The 13265-nt window shown below is 42.8% G+C and overlaps 1 protein-coding gene across 1 annotated transcript; it reads left to right on the plus strand.

The window, feature by feature from the left end:
- The first annotated feature begins 3242 nt into the window (after positions 1-3242).
- LOC120943926 (annexin A7-like) lies at positions 3243-13010 on the plus strand. Its single transcript, XM_040357608.1, has 4 exons — positions 3243-3323; positions 7471-7499; positions 9317-9675; positions 12681-13010. Exons 2-4 carry the CDS (start codon positions 7481-7483, stop codon positions 12711-12713), a joined length of 411 nt encoding a protein of 136 aa, XP_040213542.1. The 5' UTR covers positions 3243-3323; positions 7471-7480; the 3' UTR covers positions 12714-13010.
- Positions 13011-13265: the final 255 nt, after the last annotated feature.

A 13265-nucleotide genomic window follows, 5' to 3' on the forward strand; every position in this document is an offset into this window, starting at 1 on the left:
AATATAAACATAAGTGGCTGCAATACCAACAATTAAAAACATATATTGAAATAAAGATAGTAATACCTTTAATAAATAGACCAAAAACGAAATTTGAACAAATTTTAATAGATGAACAAAAACCAACTAAAAAAATATCTAAGGTACACAACCTAATGCTCTGCTCTGGACCACTTAGGCCCCGTACACACCATAGAATCCATCCGCTGAAAAATCTCAGCAGATCGGTTTCAGCGGATAGATTCTATGGTGTGTACATTCCTGCGGATATTTATCCGCGGGAATTTCACTATTCCAGCAGATAAAAATTTGTAGACATGTCTACAAATCTATCCGCTTGAATCGATCCCAACGGATTGATCCGCTGGTCTGTACAGACTCACCGGATCAATCCGTCCGAAGGGATCCCCCGCATGCGTCGTAATGATTCGACGCATGCGTGGAATTCCTTATATGACAGCGTCACGCTCGTCGCCGCGTCATCATCGTGGCGACGGCGCGACACGTCATCGCGAGGGGATTTCGGCGCGGATTTCGATCCTATGGTGAGTACACTCCATCGGATCCAAATCCGCTGAAATCCTCGAGAGGATTTATCCGCGGAAACGGTCCGCTGGACCGTATCCGCGGATAAATCCTCTCGTGTATACTAGGCCTTAGAGAAGTAATGGGAATGAAAAAATGGGAAAAAGAAATAGAAAGATCAATATCAGAGACTGAATGGGAAAAAAATATTTCTAACAATCTATAAAACATCCTTAGCAACTAAATATCAAGAAAGAAATTATAAAATAGCAATGAGATGGTATTGGAGCCCAGTAGCCTTAAACAAAATAAATAATGGATAAACAGACATCTGCTGGAGATGTAAGGTTAAAAGGGGAACTATGGAGCATATATGGTATAGTTGTCATTCGGTTAGAAATTTCTGGGTAAAGAATCGGAAAGTGTCAGGGGTGGAGAGTAATTTGAACATAGAGTATTCCATGTTATCTTTAACTCCAGACAATTTAAAGAGCAGTAAGAAAGATATCTTTCATTATATGACAACAGCAGCTAGAACAATAATAGCTCGTAACTGGAGAAACAATAAAGAGCCAAATATAGAGTGGATATGTGAAATGAACGAAATACAATATATGGAAAGGCAGATAAGAGAAGAAGGATATATAAACAGTCAAATGCCAGTAATATGACAAAAATGGGATGAATTTCGGCACTCATAATACACAATACATATAAAGGAAAAATAGGTAAAATAACTGAAGGAGGACAGAGAGGAGAGGGGGAAGAGGGAAGGGAGGCTTTTTTTTTTGGGAGTAGTTTGGAAATGGGTAAGAATGAATGATGAAAGTAATTTTAAAGGCAGAAGTTTTTTTATCTTGATACATTCTATGCATTACAATAAAAAGCATTATGTATGCAGCAGCCCCCCTCAGCCCCCTAAAACTTACCTGAGGTCCCTCTAGATCCAGCAAGGTTGCAGGAGTGTCTTTGCTGCCCCGGGACTCCCCTTCTCATTGGCTGAGACAGCAGCACAGCGCCATCGACTCCCACTACTGTGATCAAAGTCAGTCAGCCAACAAGGAGAGAAAGGGGTTGGCCGGGCCACAGCTCTGTGTCCGAATGGACACAGGAAGCTGTGACTAAGCTGTGTGCCCCCATAGCAAGCTGCTTGCTGTGTATGCACTCAACAGGAGGGAGGGGCCAGGCGTTCCGAGAAGGGACTTGAGAAGAGGAGGATCTGGGCTGTTCCGTGCACATCCACTGCACAGAACAGGTAAGTATAACATGTTTGTTATTTTTAACTAAATAAAAAGGAGACCTTTAAATCACTTTAATGCTTGTATGCACTGTTTATTGCTGACTTTGCTGATGTATGTGTTGATTCCAGGCTTGTGGTACAGAACTCTATTCTAAGTTACTTTTGTCATAGTGATTATGCAGTCTTGCAGACAACCTATCTCCTGTATGCTTATTTATGCTTAAACCTCCATTTATACATTTATAGTACAGTGTATTGGTAGTTTAATTTATGAGTTAATTTACCACTAATTAGCCTTTTGTCTATTTGCTGATACTAATTCACTGTAGAGTTAAATGAAATTAACCTTGCGTTCTTATACGTGCTTGCAGAAACCTTTGTTCAATCAGGTGTTTTGGAGGGGCTGAGATTGTTCTTGGCATCTAGAGCAGAAAACCTAAATTACCAAGCGGCTCCCTCTAGGGTGGCGCTACATGATTTTTTTTTCTTTAACCACTTGGTATCTAGGCCATTGTACTTTGATGGCCACAAGGTGGCTCTACAATGTGGGGAGGACGTCTATTGACGTCCTTGGCCCCCCCGGCCACTGGGGGGCACGCGAGCGCCACCGGCGGCGCACACATGACCGCCACGTCACTGAGGTGCCAATGCGCGTACCTGGTGGCCGTGATGTCCGCTAGGTACCCGCGATCGGCCGTTACACAGCCAAGGACTTGGATCTGTGTGTGTAAACACACAGATCCACGTCCTGTCAGGGAGAGAAGACCAATGCTGTGTCCATTGTACATAGGGACACAGTTCGGTCACATCCCCAGTCAGTCCCCTCCCCGCTGCGATTTTTTTTTTACCAAACATATGTAGAAGAATACGTATCTGCCTTTTTTAAATTGGGATATTTATTATAGCAAAAAGTAAAAAATATTGTGTTTTTTCCAAATCTTACGCTTTTTTTTTGTTTATAGCGCAAAAATAAAAAACCCAGAGATGATTAAATACCACCAAAAGAAAGCTCTATTTGTGGGGAAAAAAGGACGTCAATTTTGTTTGGGAGCCACGTCGCACGACCGCACAATTGTCAGTTAAAGCAACGCAGTGCCGAAAGCTGAAATTTCGCCTGGGCAGGAAGGGGGTATATGTGCCCAGTAAGTAGGTGGTTAAAGGTAAACTAAGCCATAACTGTGATAGTTATTTAGATTTTTACATTGTATTGCTATATTGCTAAAGCTTTCACTATGTCTTTCACTATGTCTCCAAAGGTTTAAAATGTAAAGTATACTTGGATCATTTATATCATCATCATGAAATCCCACTAAATAACTGTACTTTTAAGCATTGCCTTATAATTTAGGGTTAAGGTTTGCAAACCATCTAAAGTTTATCGTACATGTGGAAGTATCCATAGCTACGAGGAATTTTTCTTTGCTTTGTAGGCTATGCATGATGTCAATGGAAATAATAAACCTGTCCTGGTCCCGCCTCTTGTACCTCACACTCCCCTTGTATTCTTATAAGCCTAGCCAGTATTATAGTGAACAGAACTTCGGCAATCCCCTGAGAGGTATGCATGACATTTCTCCCTTCTGTGTTATTTAGGATAAAGTATTGGCTGAATCCTATCCGAAACTGGATGTCTTTCCAGCTCCTGGGTGCTTCTAATTTCTAGGTGGCTTTTCAAAATAACAAATGCAGTAATATAGAGGTTGGATAGAAGGTTTTGTGCAGCATAATGCTTTTGGTAGAAAAACAGTACATTTTGTCAAGAGATTTAGGCTGCATTCACACCTGAGCGTTTTGTCGCCTGAAGCATGAAGCTCCAAAACGCTAGAGGGGAAAAATACATTATTCTCTATGGAGATGGTTCACATCTCCACTCCAAAATGCCTGAAGCCAAACACCTGAAGCTCAAACAAGTTCCGGACCCTTTTTTGTCGCGAATTGGGTGGATTTGGGCGTTTTAGAACATTTGTATTCCAATAGAAAGTAATGGAAACGCTTGATTCAAGCGTCTAGCGCGACAACGAGCGTTTCTACGGGCGTTTTGTCGCTTTAATCTGTTCTGTGAAATAGAACATTTCACCCAGGCATAAGATAAAAAAATCTACAAACATAGGGCCAGATTCACGTAGAATCGCGGCGGCCTAACGTATCGTAGACCTAACGTAACGTATTGTAGATACGTTACACCGCCGCAAGTTTTTATCGCAAGTGCCTGATTCACAAAGCACTTGCGAGAAAACTTCCGCCGGCGGCCTCCAGCGTAAGCCCGCGTAATTCAAAGGGGCCTGTGCCATTTAAATTAGGCGTGCTCCCGCACCGAACCTACTGCGCATGCTCCCTTTTGAATTTGCCGCCGTGCTTTGCGCGAAGTGACGTCATTTTTTCGAACGGCGACGTGCGTAGCGTACTTCCGTATTCCCGGACGTCTTACGCAAGAAGGAAACATTTTTACATTTCGACGCGGGAACGACGGCCATACTTTATACAGCACATACGTGTGCTGTGTAAAGTTAGGGCACCTAAAACGACGACTAACTTTGCGACGGGAAACTAGACTAGCAGCGACATAGCGAACGCGAAAAACCGTCGTGGATCGCCGTAACTACTAATTTGCATACCCGACGCTGGTTTACGACGCGAACTCCCCCCAGCGGCGGCCGCGGTATTGCATCCTAAGATCCGACAGTGTAAAACAATTACACCTGTCGGATCTTAGGGATATCTATGCGTAACTGATTCTATGAATCTGTCGCATAGATACTCTGAGAGATACGACAAAGTATCTGAGATACTCCGTCGTATCTCGGCTGTGAATCTGGCCCATAGCAACAAGTGATGATAGAGATGAGCATTTTTCCTATTGGCTAAAATAAAAAAACGTCGAAGTTCAAAAACGTCAGACAACGCTGTATGCAAACGCGCGAATATGTGTGAATACGCATGACAAAACGCCGGAAAAAACAACCAAAAACGCTACGCTCAGGTGTGAATGCAGCCTGAGACATAAGACCAAAAAGAGTGACTACCGAGGCTGCACGATGAACAGAATGATTTGGTCTCAAAAGGAGCACAGTCCCTCCAAATGAGGAATAAAGAATCAAAATTACCTGTAGCAACCAATCACATTTCAGCCAACCCCAGTTATGTCTGAGAAAGCTGAATTGCAAATTCTTGCTGTGGGTCATTTTGGGGTGGAGGGGGCATTTATCAAAACTGGAGAAGCCAGCACCTCTGCTCCAGATTCTGATTTCTCCACTTTTAATAAGTTCCCCGTCATTGTGTGTGTAGCCATAGTGCGCAGGGCTATGCTGCATGTTTATTCACAGATATTCAAAGCTGTTTAATCTATGACTATGCAAATTCTTCCGGTGTTCAGGTACAGTGCCGCACAATCTAAGGTGACCTGTTTGCTTTGCGATCAAGCAGTGCATATAAGTGATTTTACCAGCTGATTTGAGCTGATAGGAGTTTATTGCAGTATGCATCAAAAGAGCCATATCAGTTACAATCAATAACTATATATCAGTAATGGCTAAAACATACACTTCACTATGCAATGCAAAATATCTTTCGAATGGATATAATATTATTGAAGTGTTTATAAGTTGTCCTACATTTTGCATAACATTTTTGGCCTTTAATCATCTGTATTTGACCTGATATTCTGTATAGTAGAACCCATCCCTAAATAAGGAGGGGTTAATGCTACCTGTCTACCAACATTGCATATTGGGGGATGGTGTGGATCATACACTTAGAATGAGGCACTGTCTGGATGGTATAGTACATTTCAAGGGTGTGGAGCAGCCTGTACATAAACAGGTTTGGCAAGAGATCTGTGTGACGAATCCTACATAAATCTATTACTAAAGTTCCACTTTAAGTCCAGATAGATCACTTTTGGCTGGCCTATTTTGCAGGTATAGCTACAGTATGTTAAACCTGTTTTATAATACTTTGCTAGTGCATTAAACTTTGTTGTAAAAATTTACGAAGTTGTGCTGGTAACGTAATCCTCCCTGTAGTTAAACAGAGATGCTTCTATATATATTACTGCAGCTTTCTTGCCGGATTAGCAAAGCGAGTGTGAGCTTGTTTAATCATTTATCATCATCATCCTACCAGCAGGCTTTCTTCAAAAGTATATTGGTCAATTATTCTGAGCTCCTGTTCCTTTCAGTGTCAAGTTTTTTTTTTCTATGCAAATCTCCTTAAAGCCTCTGTGAAGGGGCAGATCGAATAGACATGTAGAGAAATTAAAGTGGCACTAAAGGCAATTTTTAAATTTGGTTAGTGTAAGGCCCCGTACAGACGACCGAACATGTCCGCGGAAACTGGTCCGCGGATCAGTTTCAGCAGACATGTTCGGTCGTCTGTACAGCCGAGCGGACAGGATTCCACCGTACATTTGCCCGCCGGGCCTTTTTCGAGCGGGCAAATATTTCTAAACATGTTTAGAAACATGCCCGCTGGAATCCTGTCCATCGGACATGTTCGGTCGTCTGTACAGACCTACCGTACATGTCTGAGCGGCCGCCATCCCTTGCATGCGTCGAATGACTTCGACGCATGCGTGGAAGCATTGAACTGCCAGGGCCGCGCACGTCGCCACGTCATCGTCATGGCGACGGTGCGGCCTCGTCGCCGCGTATCGAGTACGCGCGGATTTCTGTACGATGGTGTGTACAGCCATCATACAGAAATCTCCCGGCAGACATGTACGCTGAAAACGGTCCGGCGGACCGTTTTCATCGTACATATTTGCTCGTCTGTATGGGGCCTTAGAGAGAGTTATAACCAATGTCAACTTGTTTTTTTCAATCTGTACTCCATTGGGGAGATTTCCCTTCACTTCCTGTTCCATATTAAAGCAGGAAGTGAAAAGAAATCCCTCAGGGGAATCCCTGGTTGTCTCCCCAGTGGAAGACTCACCCTCTATTCCTGTTCTGGTGACAATCCAAAATGAGGGATTTTCTATCATTTGCACTCTGGGTGACAACAGCCAGCACGAAAAATAGAATCACACTCACAGGACACAGACCTAAAAAAAAAACCTGATCAATGTTCTAATTCCTCTTAATGCGGGGGTTCTCCCTAAAAAAAATTTTCTAGCATGCCATTCAGCATACCAGCGCGAGCTACAGTATGCCTTTATATTTTTTTTTGGCGCCGTACTCACAGTTTAATTGTGTAGTAAAGTTTCAGACTCCCCGCGGGGAATGGGCGTTCCTATGCAGAGAGAACGTGATTGACGGCCGGCTATGGAGCGTCACGCTTTACGAAAATAGCCAAAATAGGAGTTTGCTCTTCACAGCGCCTGCGCAGTCAGCTCCGATGTCTGTGCGCAGGCGCCGTGAAGAGCCGAGACCTACTCCGGCTATTTTCGGGAAGCGTGAGGCGCCATAGCCGGCCGTCAATCACGTTCCCTCTGCATAGGAACGCCCATTCCACGCGGGGAGTCTGAAACTTTACTACGCAATTAAACTGTGAGTACGGCGCCAAAAAAAAATATAAAGGCATACTGTAGCTCGCGCTAGTATGCTGAATGGCATGCTAGAAACTTGTTTTTTAGGGTGAAACACCGCTTTAACTCTATCCAAAACTGAAAATTATTTTGTTATACTTTAAATAAAATAGTTTTTTGGTGGTGAACATTATTATTTCAATTTTTGTTTAAGGTAATCTTGTGTTCATTTTTATTTTACCAGATCTACCAACATGTGGAATCCAAACCAAGGTAAAGCCAACAAGATCTAATCTATGGACTCATTTTTGTGCTCCTCTGACGTTTTCCGTCCATCATATCTGTTTACTGACACTTGTAGAGCCAAATTTCAGTTCTGCATTCACCAACCTCCTTTGCTGTGCCTTGAATTATAACCTCATAGATAAAATGGGTGTTCTTCATATAGCAAAACACTCATTTAATCAGTTTTATCACTATGCAATACAGTATCCCAACAACAAAACAAGAATATATTGGGTTACTTATATAAAAACAGCAGGAAATGAAAATCAGTGGTTGCATTTTGTTGTGTAGATTGGAAAATTAGTCTGTATGAGATCCCTTATAGGGTTCAGGCTGCCCCTCATCCCATGCCCAACTATCTTGACCCGCTTGGATTCATACTTTTTAATCATTGCTAGGCCATGCTCCCTATAGTCAAGGCTCTCTTTCTCTATGGGATCCTTATGGGAATAAGGGGCCTTCATTCAAACACAAAACACAGCAAAGGCCTGCATCTGACCTGCTTTTGCTGAACTTCAAACATATACTAATAAACATACTGGCCCGGATTCACAAAGGACTTACGCCAACGTATTTCGAGATACGCCGCGTAAGTGTAAATATGCGCCGTCGTATCTATGCGCCGTGCCCATAAACTGAGATACGCCTGAAAATAGGCTTCATCCGACCGACGTAACTTTCCTACGCCGGCATATCGTGGGCGCATATTTACGCTGGCCGTAAGTGGCGCTCGCATTGATTTCCTATTCAAATATGGTAATGAGGGAGATACGTCGATTCACGAACGTACTTGCGCCCGGCGCATAATATACGCGGTTTGCGTAAGTTGTATGTCCGGTGTAAAGTTATTCCCCATATATGAGGCGCAACTCATGCTAAGGTATGGACCAGGGAACACAGCCGTCGTATTTTACGTCGTTTACGTAGTTAGTGAATAGGGCTGGGCGTAGGTTACGTTCACGTCATAGACAGTGATCCGTTGTATCTTAGGGAGTAGTTCCAACGTGATTCTGAGCATGCGCACTGGGATACGTCCACTGGACGGCGCATGCGCCGTTTGTTTTAAGTACTTGTATGGCACTCGGCCCATCATTTGCATGGGGTCACGCCTCATTAGCATGGCTCACGCCCACTTCCACCTACGACGGCTTACGCCGAGGGAACCCAGCGCAGTTTGGGAGGCAAGTGCATTGTGAATTTGGTGCTTGCCTCTCTACGCTACGTTGGCATAAATATGCGCCAATGTATGTGAATCCGGGCCCATCAAATGCTGTAGAACAAAGCCTGTGTACACAAACAATGATGAATATTATTTTAGTTCTCATTGTATTATACAGACTTCAGCCATATTATGTTGTTTAGCCATATTCAATGAAGGATCACAAAAGGCTACAAAAAAAATTGCATTTATACAGGAATATGGTAGGTTCCTCCACTATTTGCATCTGCTGTCAGTCTTCTGACTGGGGCTGGAATGCATGTCTTGTAGGCAGGGCTGTCTTAATGAGAGGGCACACCTGGGCACTGCCCAGGGGCCCCATCTGCATAGGGGGCCCCTGCCCCTTTCCCAAAGCAGCTAGTCCTTGAGCCTGGGCTGCCCCTCTACATCCCAGATATCCCCCCAGCACTCTGACCCCGCTACACCCTAGATATCCCTTACCTGCTACCTACTTGATTTATGTTTACCTGCACTGTTTCCATTGTAGGGGCCCCAGAGCATTACTTTGCCCAGGGGCTCATGATGCTATTAAGATGGCCCTGCTTGTAGGCACCAACTGATAAGTTTTTCCTATTTTCTGTTTTAGGAACACCATATGGGCAGCCTGGATATCCAGCCCCTGGATATCCAGCCCCTGGATATCCAGCCCCCGGCTGTCCTCCCCAACAAGGGCCTTATCCAGGTCAATATCCTGCTGGTGTAAATCCGGGATACCCTGGACCTGCTCAGCCTCTTCCACCTGGTGGATATCCCGGAGGGTATGCTCCTCCTCCATGTCAACCAGGACAATATGGGCATGGAGCCCCTGGGTGCCCTCCTCAGTACCCTACAGGATATCCAGGCGGTTGTAACCCACAGGGAGGGCATCATCATGATAAGCACAAAAAGCATAAGCAACATGGACACGGACACGGACATGGTCATCATGGGCATGGGCATGGAAAGGCAAGTATTTTCATCTTACATGAGACTATAATGTTTATTATTCCATAATGTAATATAAAAGCTAAAGTTGTATTCATGCATACTAGTTGACATATAGAAAAAGCCAAGTCACTACATTCAGCCAATACTCGTTTTTGTGCTTATTGCCTATAGCTCAACATCCTAGCAATTAGAGTATAACGCTGATCTTGTCCCCAAATACACAGCAAACTCTCACTGCAACTAGAACTATTTAAAGTGTAAATTTGTTGTTCATGACACGCATCAAAAATAAACATGTGTCTACAGTATACCAGAGATGGCCCTATCCCGAATGGCACATTGCATGGTCCAAATAATGCAAATGAAAAGGTTCTGTGCTACTACCCATGCAATGCTTTCTTAATAGAGTTTACGGTTGCTTGATCCACAGTTGCTCGTCTGAGAAAGGCAATCCATAAAAATGATCCGCACAATCAGATGTTGCTCTAAAAATCTTGTTACTTATTCAAAAACCACAGTGTGCAAACGCAGATAAGGTCTGTTGACACGTTTCAGCCTACAAGGCCTTAGTCATAACTCATGTTATGATGGGCACTGAATGCTGTGCTGTATTCTTTTATAATTTACACAACTAATTATCACAGTACTGTCCTATAGAAGGTATTCATACCATTTAGTGTTCTCAATTGCACTCTGTTCATGAACAGACACTTTTGCTTGTGTATATCCAAAATAGTAAAAAAGTGTTCCCTTAAAAAATGAAATAAATAAATGGCTGAGTTTTTAAACGTTTAACAATAGCTTCATTTGTGTGTGGAACCAATTGCAAGTACGTACAAAGAAAATAAAGCCAGCAGATTAATTTCAATCAGAGAGAATATTGTTTACCACACATTTTAGGCTTTATACAAATCTGTTTAATCTGATGGCATATAATATCGCTTTATTTATTGTAATATTCTTATATCTGTATTTAGGAATGAGATCTTTTTAGAAGTTCAGGAATTACATTGCAGAGATATTGCAGAACGTCTATAAACCACAATAACAAATCTGAAGCCTTGTACACACGACCGGTTTTCCTGCCAGGAAAACTGCCAGGAGAGCTTTTGGCCGGGAAAACGGCCGTGTGTATGCTTCCTCGCAGTTTTCCCGAAAGGAAAACTGCTCGGATTCCCGGCGTAAAAATAGAGAATCCCGGCGGTTTTAAACCCAGCAGTTTTCCTATGGGGAAACACTGCGAGGCAGCATTCACACAGCCGGGATTCCCGGGCCAAAGTTCTTCCCACAGTTTTCCCGACTTTATACCGCCGGGAATCCCGGTCGTGTGTACAGGGCTTAAGATATCAAATAATTGCCCTTATTGTGCAAACATTACAAACTTGTGACAAATATTAGTATGGTTCAGGAATATGGCTCGGTAATCAGACTTTCGTATTACCATATGGGCCTAGCCGCAAGGTTGTATCTCTTGCTACCTCCGACATGGATTCAAAATCTGCCAAAGGAAAACCAGACTTCTTAGTAATCAGTTTAAACCCTGTGACATCAATAATGGATGCTTTGGCGGGGTTTGCCAGGAGATGAGGGATCACCAGTCCAGTAGCCGAGGATCCCATAAAAAGTGTAGAATAACCCCCTAACTCCATTGACTGCCACTTCAGGTAATTATCTACCAATTTCTTTTGTTCTAAATAAGCATATATTGGCTTCACCTTCAGCACTGGTATAACTTTCTGATATTGGTAGCACCAATGTACACAGTCCTATAGCATTAATAGGTACACATTACTAATATTATTTGTCCCTGATGGTGCCCCCGGGCAGTGCCCGAATGGTTTTGTTTGGAAAGAAACTGGTTCATGAATAAAAATAAATAAATAAAAACTAAAGGTAGCCCGATTTTGTATTTTTTGTATAATGTGAAAGATGATGTTATGCCGAGTAAACAGATACATAACATGTCATGCTTTAAAATTTGCGCACACTTGTGGAATGGCGCCAAACTTCAGTACTTAAAAATCTCCATAGGCCACGCTGTAAATCTTTTTTACAGGTTACATGTTTAGAGTTACAGAGGAGGTTTAGTGCTAGAATTATTGCTCACGCTCTAGCGATAGTGGTGTGTGTATGTGTATCTGGCTCTGATACTAGCCAGTGCCTCACCAGCCACTGACCTCACCACACTTCCCTGGAGTACAGGGGACAGCTATGACTAAGCACTGAACTCCAGTGCGAAACGCGTCAGCTATACACCCCACTGCTTGCTGTGCTTTGTAGTGCCTGTCTTCCTTTTACCATTAAAGGCCACCTTTTTTAAAAAAATTGGTGTGCAGCTGTCCATATCTTCTCCTCAGAGTACAGGGGGCAGGACCATGATGCCCCACACTTTACAGGATGCCCAGCATTGTTTAACCCAGAAGACAGAGGACACCAAACTGCAAAAAGCAGTTACTGGGACAGTGCTAAAGAGGGGTGGGTGTTGCAGGCAAATTCTTCCTGGGGCCCTATATATATATATATATACAGGGCTTTTTTTCAGGGGGAACTTGGTGGAACTCAGTTCCACCACCTTTGGCTCAGACCCTTTGGTACCTGCTCACTACAAACACTTGTAAACACAGAAGTCCGGATTTTGTGTTTACAAGTGATTTACAGCTCTGCACTCTGTGTGTAACCCCCCTGAACTCTGCACTCTGTATATAATGCAATCCTGGTATTTAATATCCCTTTAAGACCCTCCTACTGTTCGTGAAATTTGACTGACCACACCCACTGTTTGATGTGATTTGGAGGGTGTGTGTAGGGGGGAGGGATTTTGTGGGGTCGTGGTTAAGTTCCAGCACCTATTGTGTGAGAAAAAAGGCCCTATATATATATATATATATATAATATATATGCGGTTGGGCAATAAATCATAAATTGACTGGTATAGTGTTTTTATATTTTTTTATGTTCTATGAAACATAAGACTAAAGTGAAGTTCACCTCTAAAGTTAAACTCTCTCCTTTCTCTTTTGCAGCATGGGTCTAGCAGCAGTTCAGACTCAGACTGAAAGGCAACAAGATTGGATCCTTATTTGAAACTAGATCTGCTGTTTTTTAATATTGATTTAGTGCTCAAACTAAGGAAAACATTTAATTCAATGTATTCATGTATAGAAAACAATATGTACATGTTTCAGAATGAGTATATTTTTTGTGTATGCTGCTGTGAGATAATAAAAACATGAATCTGTGTGTCTCACATGGATATTGCTGTAAACCTCAATACTCATTTGACATGTTGCTTTACCTGCCACCTCTGCTGATGGACAACCTACATGCAATATTCCAATAAACCTATCCCAGTATGTTGTGTTATTTGGATTTATAATAGATATAATTCTGACCACATTTTGACTGTAGCTAGCTTTTTGAGAGCAGTTTCATATTAAAGCCAACCTGACACAAGACCTTGCCCCTGCTGACCTTCTTCTCCTGAAAATGCTAGTGGCCTGGCTGTTATGCTGAGCCTCTAGATCCAGTACATTGAGTCACTAGCCTGAATTATGTATGCAGATCAAGGATGTTGTAGTGAAGTCAGAAGTCCTCATCTGCATACATGT

This window comes from Rana temporaria, chromosome 6 (assembly GCF_905171775.1).
Source record: "Rana temporaria chromosome 6, aRanTem1.1, whole genome shotgun sequence".
In the NCBI taxonomy this organism is placed as follows: domain Eukaryota; kingdom Metazoa; phylum Chordata; class Amphibia; order Anura; family Ranidae; genus Rana; species Rana temporaria.

Coding starts and splice junctions, on each gene's coding strand:
- LOC120943926 (XM_040357608.1), top strand. Junction 9,676..12,680: donor ATGGGCATGGGCATGGAAAG/GCAAGTATTTTC, acceptor TCTCTTTTGCAG/CATGGGTCTAGCAGCAGTTC.